The following is a 21,756-nucleotide window of genomic DNA, read 5'->3' on the forward strand; positions in this document are numbered from 1 at the left end:
GATTTATGTGGTATACTTTGACACGCAGCAACAGGACAGTGATCATAAAAAAAAAAAAAAAAACCTGTTGCTGGTCGATGTTGTCATCCTGTTAATGATGAGACTGTCTGAGGTGTGTGTGTGTGTGTGTGTGTGTGTGTGTGTGTGTGTGTGTGTGTGTGTGTGTGTGTGTGTGTGTGTGTGTGTGTGTGTGTGTGTGTGTGTGTCGCCCCCCCTCAGACAAGTCTAAAATGTGCCACAACCTCTGGAACAGCCTGTCACTGTCTAGCCGTTCATTCGTTTTCTCATACTCCCCATTTCCATTCCTCCTTTTTATTTATCCGTTTTAAAAAATCCATCCGGATGTTTTCTCTCTTTTTAAACGACCATCCGCTGTGTACATATTTTTCCATCTGTATTTTATCTCTGGCTCTCTTTAAGCCTCGCTTTCTGTGCTCCTCTCTGTCCCGCTGCCAGTTGGCAGCATATCTGCCCCTCAGGTGTTTATTGACCAGCTCCCTCTCTTCCCTTTGTATCCACCCACCCGTCCATCCCTTCATCCGTTCATCCCTCCGTCCGTCCGTCCCTCCGTCCCTCCGTCCCTCCGGCCGGCCTTTGCCAGAAGTCCCTGACGGCCGGGCTTTGGCAGTGCGGTTTCTGACACCTGGCCCAGCTCGGACTGCTTCAGCCCAGCTCACTTCAGCTCACTGTTGTAAACCAGTTTTCTAGCGAGCCTAAAACACGTGGAACATGGATGTGGAGGCTGAGCTGAGCTAAGGAATTAATTGGCTGAAATTGATGATGGATTATGGAAAGGGATGTGAACTGCAACACTGGCACAAGGTGGTAATTTTAGCATTTACATTATGGCGTCACAACATTAGCTTTCTTTGTACTTTTTGTGTAATTGATATCTTTTCAGTTGTGGAGTTTCTAGCTTTCAATTTGATGCTACAGCCACCTTTTGTAGAGAAGAAACGGTGAATGGAATCAGCTCCGTGTACCCATAATGTTCAAGTAGCTGTGTCCCATTCTGACTTACGGTCATCTGGCTTTTATCTGACCAAACCTGAGCCAAGCCGTCTGAATTTATCTGTTGCCCCCCGGGACAAACGGTCATTCGCCGGGCAGCTTTATGGTTTGGTTGCCGATATATAACTGAAGGGAGGACGGTTGATTCAGCGTAAATAATACAGAGTACATAGAAAAAAAGAAAGTCGAGTCAAGCGGACACATACGTTAGTATTTCAAGTGATGAATCAATCAGCAGAAAACACAGCAGTAAAAGGCTCCTCCATCTCTCCTCTTTACGGTCAGCACACTCGCACTATACGAGTATATCTCTACAAATACTAATAGGAATTTAGGCACAACCACACACACACACACTCACACATCCATACGTTGGCACATGTATGATGTGATAAGACTGTCCTTGGAACAGAGCTGTGTGTCTGGTGATAGCCAGTTTATGAACTCATGATGAGACCGGTTGTAACTGACAGGCTGGCTGATTGTGTGTGTGTGTGTGTGTGTGTGTGTGTGTGTGTGTGTGTGTTAGCCTTTGCATGGCGGTGTATACACAACCCTGTCAGTCTTTGCATTTCCCTCCATCGCCCCTTTGCTGTCTTACTCTCTTCTCCTGCAGTATCTCCGAATGCCAGAAACATGCAAGCGGAGGGACGGGGACAAAGAGCGAGAAAGGGAGGAAAAATGATTCAGAGCAAACGTACACGTGGAAATGTTTGACAGCAAAGGAACACCGAACAAAGAGACGAAAGCCACTGGTGTTAGAAGAAGGAAAAAGGGCAGCTGTGATGAAGGAGGGAGGGTAAATCATAATGGAGAGAAAGGGAATAACATGGAAAAACAGAAAGATGAGAGAAAACGAGACAAAGTAGGCCGGGGAGGGGGGAGGATGGGGGAGGAAGAGGATGAATAGGGTAATAATGACTCAGTGTGAGAGCCGCTGTAGAAAAAGAGACAACGGCTGAGTGAAGAAAAGAACAAAATGAGGCTGAGGGCACTCAGACAGATAGAATTAGACACACAGCAGAGGTTCCCTGTGTGTGTGTGTGTGTGTGTGTGTGTGTGTGTGTGTGTGTGTGTGTGTGTGACACACTAAGACACACACACACATAGTGCATGCATATGTTTTTAGGTGTCCACGTGTGCAGACAGCCGCATTCTGCTTTAGAGAGACAATTGTGACGTGTAACGTGTGTTGGCGCACATGTTCGTTTGTATGAATGTGTGTGTGCGTGTGCGCGTGTGTGTGTGTGTGTGTGTAAAATAAGAGGTGGAGGAGGACTGAAGAGTGCGAGGCCGAGCTACATGACGGTGCTAATTGAGCTTCGTCCTCCTCGTCCTCCTCGTCGTCCTCTGTTGTTCGCTCCCCCACGTTTCTTCTCTCGGGACTCCTCCCTCGTTAGACGGACGTGTTTCATACGCCGCGTTGCCACGTCGTGTACTTACTACTTTAGAATACCTGATAGAATAATATCTCCTCTCTCTCTCTCTCTCTCTCTCTCTCTCTCTCTCTCTTCCCGTTGCAGGCGGAGATCGTCAAGCGTCTCAGTGCCATCTGCGCTCAGATCATCCCTTTCCTCTCTCAGGAGGTAAGTGTCCCCACTGCCAGGCACACTTACATATGAGCACAAAACATGCACACACGCAATCAAGGCATGATTACTCACACGCCGGGCCTACATCCCATTCGCTTTGCGCTCAGAATAATTAATCAATCACAGTTTAAATTGCATTGGCAGGGAAAATATGAATAATTATTACTTTAAAAAAAAGATATATATATTTTTAATTTACGTATTCAAGTCCAAAAACAAAAAAACAGTAGGATGGCCGAATGCATTGCAGTACTCCATCGTACGTTACAAAGTGCCTTGAAACCACTTCATGCTTGATTGTGAGGCTTCGAGGTTCACGTTTTAATCCCAGTTATTGCAGGCTGCCTCAACAAGGCTTCGTCTCCAGCCAAGCAGTTTCTTTTTTTCCCCAGCTGAAAAAGTCGGGCTCTCTCTCCTGAAAGCGGCCAGCTGGGAGCACTCGAGCACTTTTTTTTTTTTCTGCAGCCGAGATTGTTGTGGTTGTGTCTGGTTGCTACGTAACGGGATATCGACGTGAGTACAAATGACGGCGTGAAGCAGAGTAGCCCGATTGTTCTGGACGAAAGGGAAGGCTGAAGCGCACGTAAAAGACGTCATATTAGCTATTCGTCTCTTCTCCGTTATCCTTTGGGGTCCTTTTTTGGGGAGGGATTATTGCTAGGCAACTACAGAACCACAAACCATGAACTGCGGCCTACCTGATGGTTAATAGCACAGCTACGGACGAATGAATGAAACCAACCCACCGAAAATCAAGTAGCGCACTAATTTGCCTCTCGGCCTGCTGCTTTGTGTGCGAACGGCGGTTGCTGCATTCGAAATTCAGCACAAAGAGACGGACCGCTAATGACGTCGGGTGCTTCTCCGTCCCGAGTTGGAAGTTCATTGCGTTTTTGTTTGGTTGCTCTGACGCTTTGTGCGCTGGTTGTGTGTGCGCGTGTGAGAGAGCGAGTGCAAGCCTGCAGACACACTTCTTTTTGTCTGAGAGTGTGAGAGTACGCTGCTGCCGGGAGACATGAAGGTCACAGCGTTCAATATTGACACTGTGTGTGTGTGTGTATGTGTGTATGTGTGCGCACACGTGCATATTTGCGTTTGTGCGCCTGATTACGTTTGTATTTTGTGTAAACAGAGGGGCGATTTCCGTTAGCGTAGCTATGTGTGTTTGTACTGTTTGTTAATGCGCGTGTGAGTCTTTTGTTCAGTGTTTGCGTTTTGTGAATGCGCGGTTGCACAATCCAGACGTTTCTACTCACACACTCTGTACAAACGCAGTTCGGTGGTTCTAACACCTTTTCTCAAGTTTGGTTTTTGGAATTGTTCCGCCTGTGTGATATCTGACAGTATGTGCACAATACACACATCATGTTTACTCTACACAACGTGCTGTGACGTGGATAATAACACAGGGCAGCCATTACTCCCCCTCTGTGGCATTGAACGTATGTCTTTGTGTTTGTGTGTGTGTGTGTGTGTGTGTGTGTGTGTGTGTGTGTGTGTGTGTGTGTGTGTGTGTGTGTGTGTGTGTGTGTGTGTGTGTGTGTGTGTGTGTGTGTGTGTGTGTGTGTGTGTGTGTGTGTGTGTGTGTGTGTGTGTGTGTGTGTGTGTGTGCAGCACCAGCAGCAGGTGGTCCAGGCAGTGGAGAGGGCCAAGCAGGTCACCATGGCTGAACTCAACGCCATTATCGGGGTGAGTCACCTCCGTCCATCCCGACAAACGCACAAGCACACATTAAGCAAGGAGCGATTTGATTAAAGGGTTTCTTCACTGCACTTTACGTTTAGTTGGGCTCGATGCAGATTCAGTAAGGCAGTTAGCCTCAGGACGCTGAATAGCTTTGATAGCATCTCATCCATTGATGAGGGACATTTTTCTATTTCTAAGTTGTTCTTTTTGTTAGAACGTTAGATTTTAATTGGCATCATTTCCGTACATGTTTCGGTTGTATAAAGAGGCCAATCAGGTGCTGCATCCTGTCCTGTTTGCAACGGCATATAAAGATTCAGTGGATCACTGCTCACAGCACAAAAGATGTACCACTATTGAGAAATATATAAAAGATTTGTAGCAACACTGGTAAACATGGACGCGTTCGCTGGAGAGAAAATAAAATCTGTGATTGTTGTCAGATTGTTCGGCTCTAATTGTCAGAGCACTTATCACATTACCGTCTCCGTGCGGCACGACAACGGTAGTCGCACACTGCTTGGATCACAACTCAGTACTCTGTGTTGTTTTTTGGGTGCTACTCTCTGTGAAAATGAAGCTTACACACAAGCTGACGCACACAAATGTACACGCGTGATGTCCGCACTCACCTGACCGAGGCCTGTACGTGCTTGTGTGCTCAGATGTGTCTGAACATGTGCACACAAACACACACACACAGACGCACACAGACAGGGATGCTGCTGAGTGCCCTCGTGGACCAGAGCTTATCAGAGCGCTGATCACATTACTGTTCACTTAAAGCCTTTTGTTCCTCCCAGCACCACAAACACTGCTGTCTCCGAGGTGTGTGTGTGTGCGTGTGTGTGTGTGTGTCTTAACACACCAGCTTGACCAAACAACACACATAAACATCATAATAGCCTTCCTGTATCTGTAGCTGCTCCTTTGCTGCCTTTCCTCGCTCTATCCATTGTCTTTTTCGTCCGTCTGTTCATCTCTTATCATCCTCTTCCTCCCTTCATGGTCCTAATTCCTCGTCTCTCATTGTTTTTGGCGATGTCTTATCGTTGGCACTTTCCCCTCATCTTCCTCTGCTCATTTGCTCGTCTTCTCCTCTCTGCTCATCTGATTCTGCTTCACCGTGATTTCCCTCTGTTCCACTTCCTGCCCGTCATTTACCCTCCGACTCAAACGTTTCCTTCCCCCTCTCTTTTTTCACCCGCGTTTTTCCCCCTGGCGTCTTTCTCAATCTTCCTCCTTCTGCCCGTCCTTGACGATGAATCCCGTTCATCCCCGTCTCTCCTTCTTTCTGTACTTTCTCATGCGCATCCCGACCACTTAATGTCCTCCTGCACCTCTTTCATTCTCTCCCTCTGGTCCTCGGCGTCCATCTTTCTCGCCTTTTAATCTCCCATTCTCTTTAACATCCTATCGTCCTTCATCTTGTTTTCCTCTCGTCTTACTTTTTGAGCTCTCTGTGCGGATTTAATTTCATTCACTGGCTCCCTTCTCGTACGTCTCTCACCGCTCGTCTTCCAAATACCCCCCCCCCTCAACTCGCTCTCGACTTTTCCTTCTTCCTTTGTTCTCCCTTTCTCCCCTCCGTGTCTCGATATATTTCTAACTGCCCCCCCCCGCCGCCCCCTCCCCCCTCCCTCCCCGCTCCTTCCTTTCCCCCGTGGCCACAGCAGCAGCAGCTCCAGCACCTGTCTCACCACGCCCCCGGCATCCCCCTGACGCCTCACCCGTCGGGCCTGTCCCTGGGGCCGGGGGGCTCGGGGCTCCTCGCGCTGACCGGAGCCCTGGGGGTCTCGGCCCACCTCGCCGCTAAAGACGAGCGCAACCATCTTGATCCCGAGCACCTCCGAGGTAAACAGCCTTTTAGTCCACCGTGTTGTGTGTGTGTGTGTGTGTGTGTGTGTGTGTGGGGCCCGTTTATTACACACGACGATGAGACATTGATTTAAAAACTGCTTGGATGAAAACAAACGGTGCTTTGCTTTCATCTACTAGAAGATTCTCGAGCCGTTACAGAAAGATGACTGACTATTATGTTTACAGCAGGATTTCAACAGGGCAGTTTGCATTGTTTCAATTAAAGCTGCCAGATATCGCCAGACCAAATTGATTTTTGTTGTTGTTGTTGTTGTTGTGTATTATACTGCTGCTGTGGCTTCAACACAAAGTAGCACTTCAGCTGCAGCTTGATTGTTTTTTATAGATACCTCAACGCCGCACGTCTTCATACTTATTGTCTCAAACACGACCTTGCAGACTTGTCTGGTTTCCTGGTGAGATGTGTTGGTGCCGAAGTACCTTTACAGGTGCAGTGCAGCAAGTCTGTGAACTGATGTTACCGGCCGGTGTGCACCAAAGGCCTCATCATCGAAAATCCATCACGCCATTGAACAGGTTGAGAAGATGTTTAGCGAGTTCAATACAAGGGAGATTAAGCAGAATACGAACCTCAGAAACCACACTTTATAGAATACCCTTTTCCTTTAGTAAGTGTTTGTATGTCTGCGCGTGCAGGTCAGTATTGTGTTTATCTCCATGCAATTCCTTACATACTGGAATTGGAGCAAAGCAGCAGCGAGAGAGAAACTCGGGCAACGGCTACAGAATAAAAAAAACACATCATTTTCTCATCATTTTAGACCAAAAGGAAAAGCAATCCTCCACGCTGTTAGTGGCAGTAACGTGTCACCTTGTGGACTGAATTTGTGCTTCCTCGGTTATATTGCTGTCATATTACGGACGGTGTGAATGCAAGAGAAATGCTCCCCCCCCCGACCCCCCCATGAACTTTCATTCACCCCTATAGAATATTTTATCTTCGCGCTCTGTTTCAGGCACCGAGACTTTCTCATGAATAAACTTAGAACGAGAAGAAAAAGAGAGGAAGAACTAATAGCAGAAGGGGAGAGAGGGAGCGACACAGAGATCAATGTGTTCACAGCGGCGTGCGGTGCGACAGCTTCTGCGCGTCCCCACTTGTTTTGTGTTGCTGCATAAGAGAGGAAGAATGAGAGAAGAGATGGCGGGCGTTGAAATGAGGCGTCATGGGAAAACGGTGAGCTTTGTCACGTCGGAGAACAGAGAGAGGCAAAGACGGAGGGGAGACGGGAGTCAGGCGGCCTGACCTCGGCTCACTGGAGCTGGACTGTTGTTGTTGTTGTTGTTATTATCAGCACTGATGCCAAACTTTCTCCCGTCCTCGTCCTCCTCACTCTTCCTTTTGTCTTTTTTCTCCACTCGGTTCTCACCTTTCTCCGTCCCGTCCCAGAGGGAGCACCCAGCCGGGTGAGTATTTGTGTGTGTGTGTGTGTGTGTGTGTGTGTGTGTGTGTGTGTGTGTGTGTGTGTGTGTGTGACAGTGATAAATTGAGGGAAATAGAGGCGCGCCGTAAAGTGGCCTCTAAAAGCTGGGGCTCAGCCAGTACGCGGCCTGCCCGCCTCAACAGCAGCAATACAATAGCTGCTCGCCGCTGTCGACCTTCAGCTCCTCGAGGCCGTCGCTCTCCATCCCGGCGACGTCTGAGCTCGCCGCGCCGCGCCGCGCCGCTCCTCCGGAGGCTGAGTGCAAACTGGGGCGACTGGATGAACAAGCGCCCGTTTGTTTTTCAGCACCGCGCACATTCTCTGGTAATCTGCAGGATTTGCGGAACAAGTTGAGGGATCAACGGCAAGTTAATGGCACGACGCTGCCCAGAACAAAGCAGTTGGTGTCTGTGGAAACAAGAAACTCCGGCTTAAAAGTGTGCTGCGCGGCCAGTAGGTAGAACGCCAAAACAACACGCCACTTTATCAGTAGTGCTAAACGCTAAATCTACTTGTCTGATGCATCTTTCCAGAATGGGACTCAGATCCCCATAACTGATTAAAAGAACTGAATGAACGTAACACGCAGTGAAACATAAGCGTCCATTTAGCTCACATTTTACGCCGCCGTCGATTAAAATCCCGCCCGTTAATCGTCCGAAGAACGACTGCGGCGTAAACAGGCTTCATCCGCTCGCCTACTGTACCGGCTGCAAAGGACAGCTGGCCTTCATCGGGGTAACTGTTGATAACACAGCGGGGGGGTGAAATTGGAAAAGGAAAAGAAAGACTAAAGAGGGAGGGGGGGCGGGAGGGGGGGGGGGGGGGTACGGTAAGGAAAGGTTGTCTTTGTTCTGGCTTGAAATGAAAATGATTTAAGAGCACGACTGACTTAACCCCCCCCCCACACACACACACACTTCCGAGCATAATTTAATTGAATAAAACATTGTTAATCAGCAGGAAGATATTTCTCCCATGACTCGAGGTTTGTGCTGAACTTGGCCGAGCATTACGGGTGTTAGGAAGGGGGGGGGGGGGGGGGTGTCATGGGAGAGAGAGGCATGTCAATCGGCGTTTGTCAGAGAGCGCCGCACCAGCTAAACATGTCGGAATTTTCAATGGAGGGGAAAAAAGGGACAACGAGAGGAAGTGGGAGGAGAGGGGGGGGGGGGGAGAAAGGAGAGAGGAAACTTTGAGCTGCACTGAGCTCCATTGTGCGGTTCCCCCTCTCCTCTTGTCCGGGGCTGCTTCCTGTCCCCGCCCCCCCGCGGGCTCCGTCCCGTGTAACTCCCGGGTGTGTGAACCCCCCCCCCCCCTCCCCCTCTCCCCTCCTACGGGGGGACAGGGAGTGACAAGTGGTTCCTCACTGAACATCTCCCCCCAACGCAAAAAAACAACACAACCGCTTCTGGTGAGCAGCGAGCGGCAGGCCGGTCACAGCTTTATCGCCCAATAATGAGAGTCATATTTTACACGGCGTGTCGAGGGCAGAGCGCTAATTAGCTTTACACGCTGTCTGCTGTGCTTCTATGTCTTAACCCGCGCTTACGTCTGCTGCTCTTGAGAGTGTGTGTGTGTGTGCGTGTGTGTGTGTGCTATGTCTGCTTTAATGGGGCCTTCTTGTGTTACTGCTCAGTGTGCCGTTGTGCATCTTTCACCACCGATGCGTCGGTGGGTGTGTGGTGTGTTTCATTACGACCCGCTTGTGTGTGTTCATGCTGGCGTCATTTTGTGTCCCCTTGTCTTCCTCCAGAGTAAGTCCGTGTCGTCTACGGACAGCCAGCCCACTGAGGAGCGCCAGGGCCCATCGGGAGGCTACTCCTCCTCGCAGGGAGGGGCGGAGGCAAAGAGGAGGCGCTGCGACGACAAAGAGCCTCTGCCGCCGCACTCCTACGTACGCGTCCGCTTGTGTCCTCGTCCTTCTAACATCTAGATGAAGTTATTGTTAATACAGGATATGCATGGATGCAGAATTATTTCCACAGCCACATATTTGTGTGTGTGTGTGTCTGTGTGCGTTTGACACGCCGCCCCTGGCCTCCGATAGCCCACAGGAGGGAGTCCGGGGGCCAATTAGAGGCGTGTTTGTTGGGGAGGAAAAGAGAGCCACAGGCGATGTAATGCCAGCAGAGAGAGAGAGAGAGAGTGTTTGCCGTCTGCAGGATTGATTGACATTCAGAGGCCGTCTGTGCTAAATGTCCCGTTAGCTGAGTCGGTTTGGTATCAGCAACAACGACAACAGTCCAAATGTTTGGCTTTAGTTCAGCGCCGGGAACGAGGACAGAGTGTTTTCACTTCCTGAATGTTTTCCGTCTCTTTCTGTCCGTCGAGGGACATTACAGGGCCGTTCCTCTCTGTTTGCCTCCTCTACATCTGTCTGTCCTTTTCCATCTCACTCCTTGTCTCCTTCCTGTTTTCTTTTCGACGATATTCCGTCCTTATTTGCTTTCTCTCCGTCTGTGTGTTTTGCGCGTAGGAAACCGTGTATTGTCTGTGCATAATTAGGTAGCGATGTCACTCCGCACGGATGTCGATAGGAACGTCAGGCCATGATCACATCAAGGCGCTGTTGCCATGGTGACTAAGTGCCATCGTTCTCACCCCAGAAAGAAGAGGCGAGAGAGACAGTAGAGAGATGGTTAGACGAAAAGCGCGAAATGTACCCTCGATGGAGAAAGAGCGGCTGTGTGTGTGTGAGATATTGATATATCGACCTGTGTGTAATTCTGTGTTTGGTTTGTTGTCAACTTTATTATTAAACTTCTTAATGCGCACATAGAGTGGAATATACGTCTGTGTAAAAGGCATATTATCCTCAAGGACATGGACAGATATTAACAGCTTTCTTGCGTCTTTCTCGCTCCTCAGGACAGTGATGGGGACAAAAGTGAAGACAATCTCGTAGTCGACGTCTCCAATGAAGTAAGTTGCTCATTTGTGTTCAAGTCTTTTTTTTTTGACCCCCTCCTACTTGTTTGCGCTGCCGTCACCGGTAGTTTTGCATCAACCACGTGCGTCTCGCTCTACAGAGCATCAACTCGCGGCTCCCGGCTTTCTTTCTTACAGCCTCCGCCGCCGTGGTTCATCTACCCCCGTTTCCAGCTGTATTTAGTGAGACAATCCACTCCTCCTCTTCAACACCTGGCACATGGAGAGTTTTTAAACTTAGTGGAACATTTAACAGCTAAAGAGTGTGTTTCCGGGGGGCCGAGATTTGACTTCCAACGATTGTTAACGTTGCTTAGCGCCATTCTGCCATCAACTTTGAAGTCAGCCGTTGTTTGTACTGAAGCGATTCGACACCACTGCGCTGCCTGAATCCAGCGTCGGGATGTGCTCGGCACTACTTTGTTCCAACCTCCGTCCCCTGCGTAAACCCCGTCTGTCTGCCTGCCGATAATTCAATTTAACACGCACGGAGGTCACGCATCGCACAGAAAGACATTTTGTAGTTTCCTCAGGAAGTTCCATCTCTCACAGCCTCGTCCGTGTGCAAACGCTGTACATCCTCGTTGCATCCCCTATCTCTGATTTCTCTACAAAGCGGCAAGTTACAAGCATCCTTTATCCTGCAGAAGCCTTCCGACACAGTGTGGTCCGTGCATGAATAAAAGATGAATCCAACGCCGGGAGAGCTTGTGTTACATTTTCGAGTCCTTGGTGACTTTTTCGTGGAGATTTACCATTTTTTTTCCACTTCCACTTCCACAGCCATGATGCCTCTTTATTTACTATCTAGTTTAGTTTACAGGCAATGCTTCGCACTCTGGCATTGTGTCCCTCTTATTGGTTAATCTTCACGATTCAAAAGATGAATCCAGGTTTCGATTTTATCCAGAACATCCGCACACACACACGTATTTTGTTTGTGTGTTTTGCTTAAATGATTTTCAAGCTGTGTGTGTGTGTGTGTCAGCTGGTACGCAGCTAGTTTAGCTTCCCGCGGAAGTTTCCTTGTAAAGAGGAAGCGCTCGGATGTAAGCTCATTATCAGCCACCGCTGTTTGTGTTCTCTTCTTGTGAACCGTGTCTGCACACGCAAACACACACACACAAACACACACACGCTTAACAAACGTTTAGCTATCTCTTCTGTTTCTGTTCTCTTTCTTTCTCTATTTTCTCTTTTCTTTCCCTCCTCCCTCCTCTCATTAGATAACTGCAGCCTGCTTCTTTTAATATATGCAAAGCCGTTTATGCCCCTGGAATATTTTAAGTTCTTTAAATACTTCACGCAGTGTACCAAAAATATGTTTCATCTAAGCCCGGTGTAGTTGGATATTGCACTCAAAAGCAGAGCCCGTCTCTTGTGTGGTTTGGTACAAAGGCAGGACAAAAAAAAAAAGAAAAAGTGACAAATTTGTGTAATGGCAGAAAAAGACAGACCGAAATGATTGTGTGTGTCTCTTTTACACAGAATCTCTCATTCATGTATTTGAAGACACTTTCGAGCCTGTGCATAAATGTTCCCACTGCTGTTTGCATACGCTTTGTAAACCACCGTGTGTGTGGTTGTGAGTGAACGAGCTTGTGCATTTGCGTGCTTTGCCTGTGTGTAGCGCGCCCTAAAATGTGCGCTGATCACTGAATCGGTGAGAACGGCTAACGGCTAACTCCAGCACGCTGCTGTTGAGGGGGGGGGCGCGTTGCGACCCCCCAAAAAATCCCGCGCAGTGGTTTATGTGAGGACCATTAGAGCGGAAGGTTATCGCGGCGGCTGATGTAAGCAGAGCGGACGTCCCTCTGATCAGTTTAAAGAAAACTCCAAAAATCCATTTTTTCCATTTTGTCATTCAGGAGCCTAACTCTCCCGCGGGCAGCCCCCCTCACTCCCCCCACGGGAACGGGTTGGACCGCGCCCCCGCCCTGAGGAAAGAGCTCCCCGGCTCCTCCAGCACCGGAGAAGCCCCCTCCACCCCGAATCCTCGCAGCCCCACCCCGGGGAAGGGCAAGGACCCCGCGCAGGTAAACCCCCCCCCCCCCCACACCCCCCCCGTAAGAGGAGACGTCTGCCTGCTTGATTGAAAAACGATAAAAACACGTAAAAGCTGTACGAGGCGTAACAGTTTAACGATAACAGACCCTACGTGGACCGATCAGCCACAGTTATATTTCTCGTTTCTCGTCCACACAGATGGATAAGTCCCAGTCTCCGTTGTCCAAGTCTGGAACCCCGTCCCCGTCCCACCGGGAGGCCCTTACTCCCGGAGCCCCCGGAGCCCCCGGTCCCAGCACCTCCTGCCTCCGTCTGGTCAGCAAAGCAGCCTCCAGCGCAGACCCCCTCGGTGAGACTCCTTTGGCTCATTATTTGGCTTATAAATAGGGAAGCTGGGTCAAGGGTCAGGGCACGCTGCTCATCCATTTTTGTAAACTTTGATCTGCTAAATACTGTAAAAAAGGCTTTGGTTCTACTATTTTTTCAAGGAATGAATCCAAGTAGCTGAACCGAATGAGTTGCCGTCCCAGTCTTCCTCTGTCCTTCATTCCATGAGTCCATTTCTTCCTTAGGTTTTCATTTCCCTTTGTTTGTTTGTGTTATGACGCAACTGTTTGTAAAAAAAAAAAAAAAACCTTGTCATGCAACAGTCGTTTGTTTTTGGGCCAAATTCGCATTTCATTATCCCAGCAAATTAAGGATTAAATAAGAAATCAAATGGACTATTGCGCTCTTTTCATTTGCTTCTCTGCGGCCAGCAGTGGAGACCATTGTTGTGCTTGACGTCTCATCAAATATAGTTTAATGAAAGAAAAAGATTTCCATCGTCCCCCCCCCCCTCCCACCTTCCTCTCCCCTTCCCATCGCCCTCCCACCCCCCAGTGACCGTGTTTGTGCACTATGTATCGTTTCCCCTCCTCTTTATTTCCCTTCAATCCGTCCTTCCTCTTTCCCCCCCTCCCCAGCTCTCCGCAGTCCCATGTCTGTGCCCCCCGGTTCATACCCGGCTCATTTTGGCGTGGTGTCCCACGCAGGGCTGAACGGGGAGCTGGCCAGCCCAGGAGGCTTCGCCGGGACTCTAACTCTCTCTCCGCAAATCAGCGCAGCAGCCAATGCCTACTCCCGAAGCCCCATGGTGAGTCACGGCCAAATTCCCCCCCCCCGTCACGGCTTGATTTATAGTTCCGCCTCAACTTTTCACCCTCTGACTATTTTAAAAGGGACACGGCCGTGCCCCGTGTGCCACATCACGCTCGAACTTCAATTCACGATCACGGAGAAGCGAGAGGGGGGGTTTTTTCGCCCTTGAAATGGTTTATCTGACTATTTTGGCGCCGCTGACCGAGACGTCCTCCACGTCCGGCCCCAGAAACATGAGCACAAACACCCCTCTTTTGTCTCCACCAGGTGGCCTATGACTCCCGGTCTCACCTGAGGGCGCCCGGGCTGTCCTCGTCTCTGCCTGGTTCCTCTGCCGGCAAGCCGTGAGTGTTCACACAGCGGATATTCAATTAGTGGCCTGTGACTTGTGTGTTGCCATCTTTTAATAACTGTGTGTGCAGCTTTAAGCGTCAGTACTTCAGTTAGTATCCACGGGGCAGTTAGACATTCATCTTTTCCGCTGTTGATTATAGAAAATAAATATGTGAAGGCTGTGCAGGATAATCACGACAGGCTAAATGAAAACTTCTGCAGTGACAATCCAAAAATACTTGGATGGGATTAGTAGTAGTTGCCCCTCGCTAGTCGCTGTGTGCTTTTTAAGTCGCTGACTGACGAATAATGTTGTCTTTGTCTTTTGTTTAAGCGTAGCAATTTATTCTTATGGTGTCCGTCTCACGGTTATAAAACAGCGTAGGCTTCCAGCCGGTACAGTATTGATCAGCCATTAGCAACGGCACACTGGCTCCTAATGCGATCGTCCATTATGCGACCCCGCCTACAGCCACCGCGCGCCAAGTAATTACCAGAATTCGGAGACGTATTGATGAACTTCCGAGGCCATTAACGTGTCGTCAGACCTCACATCTCGCACGCTGACTTGTGTGTGGTTGTTTGTGCTTCGTGCCTTTTGTGGACCTGTTGCTGCTCTGCTTTGACGTGACGATTCCAGTTCTCCAGTGTCTCACTTTCCTTTGCAGAACGCCAAGCTGCGTTTGTCTGTGTTGATCATTCCTCTCTCGCTCGCCCTCTTCCTTCCCTGCAGCGCCTACTCGTTCCACGTGAGCGCCGACGGCCAGATGCAGCCGGTGCCCTTTCCCCCCGACGCCCTGCTGGGCCCGGGCATCCCTCGCCACGCCCGCCAGATCCACACCCTGAGCCACGGCGAGGTGGTCTGTGCCGTCACCATCAGCACCTCCACGCGCCACGTCTACACCGGGGGCAAGGGCTGCGTCAAGGTGTGGGACATCAGCCAGCCCGGAAGCAAGAGCCCCATGGCCCAGCTGGACTGCCTGGTGAGACGTGAGGGAGGGAAGTGGGTACACCGACAAAAACATGAATTCAGGCCAAGTGTGTGTGTGTGTGTGTGTCTGTCTGTGTGTGTGTATGTGTGTGCTGAGCTGATTTGTTTTTATTGTTTCTGTCGTCCTTCCTCATAATCGTTTTAATGTCCCCAATCACTTGAGAAGAGGCTTTGATCCAGAACCTGGAGAACCACGGGACTTAAAATGAATACGCCACAACTGATCATCAGGATATGAAAGCATGCGTTGGTTAAGCAACACAGCATCCACCAATAACACGACTTGAGGTCTATACCATTTGTCCACCATGGGTGGAGCTCTGCAACAGGCTGCTGGTATCTTTCTATCTGTCCCTCATGGCTTCATGGACATTTTATTGTTTTGACCCCAAAAAGATGTAACTGTTTTTTTTTAAATGCAATCAAATCAGAACAGGGACAACTACATTCGATCCTGTAAGATCCTCCCCGACGGACGGACCTTGATCGTCGGCGGGGAGGCCAGCACGCTGTCCATCTGGGATTTGGCCACGCCCACTCCCCGCATCAAGGCGGAGCTGACGTCGTCCGCTCCCGCCTGCTACGCTCTGGCCATCTCCCCCGACAACAAGGTCTGCTTCTCCTGCTGCAGCGACGGCAACATCGTGGTCTGGGACCTTCACAACCAGACGCTGGTCAGGTGAGCGGGGGGGTGGAGATGGCGATCTTTGGACTTGTTCCACTGAGTTAGTGTTTCAGGTAAGAGGGGTGGGGCTTTACCTCCACAATAGAGCACAATAACTGAGCACATGAGATAGAGAACTTCTTCAGGAGAGCAGAGGTAAAAAAGAAAAAAGGACATCAAATATAGAAGAAGAAAGGGGGGGCGGGGGTCTTTGTAGTCCAGGGCTTCCTCGACTAACCCTGCGGTCGGGGGATATGGGTAGGACGGTAGGAGAAGGGAGGCAGATGGACAGGTGAAAAGAAAGGGGGGAGACGGGAGGGAAAGGAGAATCGGGTGAGGGCAGTAGAACCTACAGGGAGGAACAATTTCAAATAAATTTCATCTGACACCTCAAGGAGCCGAGAAGCAGAGACACACGCAGTCTTTAGAGTGTGTGTGTGTGTGTGTGTGTAAATGCATGTCCTTGTGTGCATCTGTGAAGCTCTTGTGTGTCCCCCCCGCCCCCTTTCTCCTCCCCCCCCGCAGGCAGTTCCAGGGCCACACGGACGGAGCGAGCTGCATCGACATCTCCAACGACGGCACCAAGCTGTGGACGGGGGGGCTGGACAACACGGTGCGCTGCTGGGACCTCCGGGAGGGACGGCAGCTCCAGCAGCACGACTTCACCTCGCAGGTGCACACAAACACACACTGCGACACGACTACGGGGTCTGACAGTTATCCACTTGCATCAGACGGTCAGGTAACAGATACACACACACACACATTTTATCTTAAAGCTGCAGCAATAACAGGTTCATCACAGTAAATCGCATACACATATTGATGTATAACACAAATACACACCGTGAACCTTGCAGGTATTTACACCAATGCACACTTGCAAAAACACAAACAACGCAATTTCACCTAACGCGCACACACACACACACACACACACACACACAGTCACTCCTCGCTGCAACAACAGAGCTTTAGAGTTGACCAGCGCTGTCAGATGAGTTTCGATCCACCGTGTAATGACTTTCTCTCTGGCTCGGCGTCTCTCTCCCTCTGCCACTTTCCTCCCCCCCCTCCCTCCCCCCCCCCCCCCCCCCCCCTTCTCGCACAATGTGTTAATTCATATTTACTTCCCTTTCCCTCGGTGTCCCCCATTCCTGCTTAAATCCGGCCCTATTTCTTTCTTTTTTTTTTAACCCTTGCCTCCTTTCTCCCGTCCTCCCCGTCCCCCTTATCGCCATTTAACGTTCTGCCTCCCCTTCGATTCCTCTCCTGCAGATCTTCTCTCTGGGCTACTGTCCGACAGGCGAGTGGCTGGCGGTGGGAATGGAGAGCAGCAACGTGGAAGTCCTGCACGTCTCCAAGCCCGACAAGTACCAGCTGCACCTCCACGAGAGCTGCGTTCTGTCCCTCAAGTTCGCCTACTGCGGTACGCGCACACACACACACACACACAGTTACTTTATTAGTGTTTCTATGAGATTTACAGTGACAAACACGTCTACTCTCCACATCGATGGAATGAGGTTTGTTTTCACATGTAGTTCTTTGTTGCCTGTTATTTCAGGCAAGTGGTTTGTTAGCACGGGAAAAGACAATCTGTTGAATGCGTGGAGGACACCGTATGGAGCCAGTATTTTCCAGGTGAGAGACGTGTGCGATATGCTCAGTGTGTGTCCACATTTGTCACACATAAATATATATGACTGTATTTGGGGCGTCATCTTTAAGTCAATGTGGAGGTAAGAGAGAGAAGAAGATGGGGAGGTACAAAGGGAGGACTTGCTCGTATACTGATATTATTACACCAGTTATCAGACAGCACAGAGGACGCGTAACACCTCGTGTGCACGGCCGCGCAGAGAAGCACTGCTTTCAGCTGAGCAGCTTGATTACGGGTGTTCGGGTGGGACTGGCGAGCGGAGACGGAGGTACAGCCCGGTGGATCTGGGCGCGTGCGTGGCCGTCACGCCGCTGCGAGCGGCGGCAGGGTCTCTCCCGGTGGACTGAAGCCCGTCGCCCTGCTTTGTTATCCAAATGCCAAACAGCTCCCTCCTGTCACTATGTTATACAGTGCTGCCCTACGTGTCCCCCTCCCTCCTTTCTAGTTCATCAATGTCCTCTGCAGTGTCTGTCTCCTTGCTTCCCCTTGAACCCCCCTCGTGTTTCCTCTGCGTGTGTTATTGTCCTTTCTGCCCAGAAGTGGAAATCCCTTCGTGGTCCCTGGTGTTTATTCAAACATCAACTAGATTGTCCGTCAATCTCTAACATGAACAACTATTGCACCCCCACCCTCCCTCCTCCTCCTCCCTCACCTGCTGTCTTGGTATGAGGGATCCTGTCTGGAATGGCTGGATGATTGACAGCCCTGCTGCGTCTGTAGCAGGGAAGGGGGCTTGTAGGAGTCGACATGAGGGAGGGCGGACAGCGAGGGGGGAGCCACGGAGGAGAGTCTTGGAAGGAAGATAAATGATGATGTGGGAGGGCGAGGGGGAGGGGGGGGGGGGGCGGAGGGGGTCCAGAGGGAGCTCGAGATCATCTGAAGCCAGGTGCCCAGGTCTACCGTTGAAACGCGGGAGGAGAAAGGGGAAGATGCAAGACGATGGTGCATTTTACCGGTTCACACAGACTGCGTACAGCTGCTTAGGTGTGCAGCTAATGAGGCTGCACGTCTCCAGAGGAGGACACCACCGAGTCTCACGTGGAAGCAGACAAACGAGCGTCCTGGAGCTGTGGGGTCGTCTGTTTGGAAATGATTGCCGACTGTTTGGAAATGCAAACATGACTTTATATGATCACGTGTCAGCGGATGACTCGTATCTCTCTAACTCCTCCTCGTTTTTCCTCTCTCCGTCCATCCCACGTCCCCTCTCTCCCCCCTCCTCTCTCACCGGGCTCCCAGTCCAAGGAGTCCTCGTCTGTGCTGAGCTGTGACGTCTCCCCGGACGACAAGTACATAGTGACGGGCTCCGGGGACAAGAAGGCCACGGTGTACGAGGTGGTGTACTGAGGGCCGGGACAAGATGGGAAGAGACAGGGCGGAGATTTGTATTTGGGGGGAGGCAGGGGGGGGGGTGGGGGGTTGCCACGCCGACCGCCGCTGATCCTCAAAACATCCGCAACAGCAGCAGCTCCGTCTGAGTCATCCTGACCCTCACCCCTAATACATCACCACCTCTCCCCCTTTCTCTTGATATAAGCTATTGTGGGAGCTCCCAAATGCCTCCTCCTCCCGCCTCCCTCCCACTTTTAGCCCAAGGATGAGGCATGATAGCAGAGAGAGAGAGGGAGGGAGGGAGGGAGGCAGCAAGATAAGAAGGACAAAGGAAAAGAGCGTTCGGAGGGAAAGACGAGAAGGAGAGAAAGTGAGGGTGCGGAAGGAAGGGAAATGAAAAGGAGGGAGGGAGGGTAATTAGGGCTGTTTCCTGATTAAGAGCTCAGTGGAAGGGAGGCCCCCAGAGGAGGTGCGGAGCGGCGCTGTGGGAGCGCCAGCCAGGAGCATTGATACCACACAATCGATTCATTAGCCAGACAGTGGAGGCCTTAATGAGGCTGACGCTGCAGCGCGCTCTCTCTCCCCAGCGAGAGGTGTCAGGAGCCGGGGAGCGCCGACGCTCCGAGGTGGAGGGTGGAGGAGGGGGTGGGGGGGTCGCTTCAGATATCCACATACTCTGACGCGTAACACAAAGCTGTTCACGCGCAGAAGCGCGCGCGCACAGAGCGGCCAATTAAACATTCACGGCAGCGTCTCCCCGTCTCTCTGCCTCATATCTATTTTATTTTGGTCTGACAAAGGCGGCGTCTAATGAGCGGAGCAGAGTCAATGGGATTCTCCCGGGGGGGGGTGAAGTGGGGGGGGGACACAAACACGGAGCATCAGCCGAGCTGTTCCCTTCTAATTCCTCTGGATTGTTCTCCTTGACACCGGACGCTGCACTCGCTCTCATTAAAAGGCCCCGTCCAGCTCGACCAAGTAGCAGCGCGCCAGCGTCACTGCTGGGCAGATTAACACCACCCATCACGCCGTCAGCCGCCAACTGAGCAGCAACAACATCCAAATCCTCCATCCAATTTGATGCAACCGGTTGCCGTTTTCTTTTAGCAACCAGATGTTAATCAACCTCACTGTCTCTCTCTCTCTCTCTCTCTGCCTGCTGATGTGTCCACGGTGCTCCGGCGTTTTCTTCCGTTAAGCTGTCGGTTGCATTCAATTGAGATGCTTAACACGTAAGAGGAAGAGTTTAAAATTTGGGGAAATTACGCTTATGGATTCCAATGGGAGTCGTAGGCTAAGTAACAGTGGCATGCTAACTTAGCTTAGCGCAACGACTGAAAATCTACCCATCAGCACCCGAGCGGCTCAATAATCAACGAGCTTCGTTGTCGTTACTGCCCCCCCCCCCCCCCCCACACACAAGAAATAGTCCCACCAAAAGCCGCCCTGATTATCATCAAAATGTATCATACAAATCAGTTATGGAATTGATAAAACATGATATAATCTTTTAAGAGTTGCCGGCAGGTGTATTTTGCGTCCCTTTGGACACAGCAATGCTACCAGTTTCCCCTCGTTTCCAGTCTTTATGCTAAGCTAAGCGGCTGCCGGCTGTAGCCTTATATCAATCTTCTTGTAGCCTCAGCAAGAAAGGGAATAAACATAATTCCCCAAATGTTGAAAGTATACCTTTTAAACTTGATTCTTGCTCTCCAGTCCTCCTTGTATCATATCACACACTGTAAATCAGAGCTCTCGGCGTCTGCGTCGCCAATGTGTAGACTAAACACGCACATTTCCAGCTTTTCTTTCATCACTCATTTCAGTATTTTTTATGAATAGTGATTGCTCGTCTTATGTAACGATATCTCCGTGTATTGGGGGTCGACCTACGATTGCGTTTGGGGTTCAAAGTGAGAAGGAAGAACACACATGTTGACCTATAAAGATCAAATGGAACACAGGATTTTTTTTGTTCTTTTTTTTTTGTATTTATCCTTGGTGGCGGTTACAGACAAATGGAATATATCAGCAGTCTTGTTATTTTCCCTTTATTTCTTTTTTTTAAATCCAAAGTGGTGGTAGATGTAGTTGTAGTCCGTTTTCAGTCCTTAATGTGCAACTAAACTGTGTCTCTGTTAAGCCTGTGGTCAGTGCGACGCCACGATACAGACGCAAACCATCGGAGAGCTCCCACTTTGTGCCGCATGCTCGTCGCACTAAAGCTCCACTTCTGCTGAACGAACGAGAGACAAAGCTTCGGTACGGAGAACGGTCTCGGCCGCAGTTTTACAGAGGGATACATTTTACATCACAGGATGCAATTTGATTCAATTATTCAAATCTTAAGCAGGATTATTCAATGTTTCTGAAGCAGGATAGAAGAACTTTGAGTGTGAGATGATCGGTACGGTTGATGCCTTTGCCTCTTTATCTCCCCTCAGCGACAGGCAGACCCAAATTATATAATCACACACAAGCTTGTATACCTCTCTGGACGATGCAGTTGTATAGCGTGAATATCTGGGACGGTGTATTTGATACTCTTATTTAACTGAGTATTGTCTTTCCCCTGCCTGTGCTTTCTCTGGTCCAACAGTATAAAAACCTATATTTTTCTGTTATACAAGACCATTTTTAATTTCTCTTTTTAAAAGCCAAGGAACATTTTTTTTTCACTGCACTGTGTAATTTCCCCCCCTGATGCGTTTCCCACGTGCTGTACAAGAAATACTATGTGTGAAAAATAAACCAAACTTGTGTTCATCCCTTCAGGTGTCTGGTGTATTTACATCGATGTGTAGAATTTTACAAAAGATGCTGGGCTCCAAATCTAAAATACAATCACTAAGGAAGGTTCTCAGGTTTCCTCCTCTCAGTTGGAGCTTTTCGTTTTGTCGGGAGAGTCGCCGCTACGCCAGCGATCACTTTGGAACTCCCCCCCCGGGTGTTCTTACTGGAGCAAGTCGTTTCACCGCGCTGTGAGTCAGCGTGGCGGCAGAAACACGGCTGCATTATTTACCGAGCGCGTCGGGTTTTAATCCCCAGGACGCCGCCTCACACGTCCGTGGACGCAGACGCTAACTGGAGGAGACGCTTTG

The 21,756-nt window shown here is 50.1% G+C and overlaps 1 protein-coding gene across 5 annotated transcripts in view; it reads left to right on the forward strand.

The window, feature by feature from the left end:
* Nucleotides 1–21,427, forward strand: part of tle2b (TLE family member 2, transcriptional corepressor b) — a 55,528-nt gene extending 34,101 nt beyond the window's left edge. For 2 of the 5 annotated variants that reach the window (XM_078108498.1, XM_078108499.1), the window contains 16 exons: nt 2,535–2,597; nt 4,218–4,292; nt 5,963–6,143; nt 7,561–7,577; nt 9,351–9,491; nt 10,466–10,519; nt 12,394–12,561; nt 12,731–12,881; nt 13,498–13,667; nt 13,940–14,016; nt 14,739–14,988; nt 15,428–15,675; nt 16,186–16,333; nt 16,939–17,089; nt 17,228–17,304; nt 18,563–21,427. In XM_078108498.1, the coding sequence (XP_077964624.1) occupies nt 2,535–2,597; nt 4,218–4,292; nt 5,963–6,143; nt 7,561–7,577; nt 9,351–9,491; nt 10,466–10,519; nt 12,394–12,561; nt 12,731–12,881; nt 13,498–13,667; nt 13,940–14,016; nt 14,739–14,988; nt 15,428–15,675; nt 16,186–16,333; nt 16,939–17,089; nt 17,228–17,304; nt 18,563–18,670 (2,079 nt within the window). In that variant the 3' untranslated portion in view covers nt 18,671–21,427. The remainder of the gene's footprint in view (nt 1–2,534; nt 2,598–4,217; nt 4,293–5,962; nt 6,144–7,560; nt 7,578–9,350; nt 9,492–10,465; nt 10,520–12,393; nt 12,562–12,730; nt 12,882–13,497; nt 13,668–13,939; nt 14,017–14,738; nt 14,989–15,427; nt 15,676–16,185; nt 16,334–16,938; nt 17,090–17,227; nt 17,305–18,562) is intronic. The other 3 variants (XM_040183748.2, XM_040183749.2, XM_078108501.1) reach the window with 3 other exon arrangements.
* The last annotated feature ends 329 nt before the right edge of the window (nt 21,428–21,756 follow it).

Source organism: Gasterosteus aculeatus, chromosome 8 (assembly GCF_964276395.1).
Source record: "Gasterosteus aculeatus chromosome 8, fGasAcu3.hap1.1, whole genome shotgun sequence".
Lineage (NCBI taxonomy): Eukaryota > Metazoa > Chordata > Actinopteri > Perciformes > Gasterosteidae > Gasterosteus > Gasterosteus aculeatus.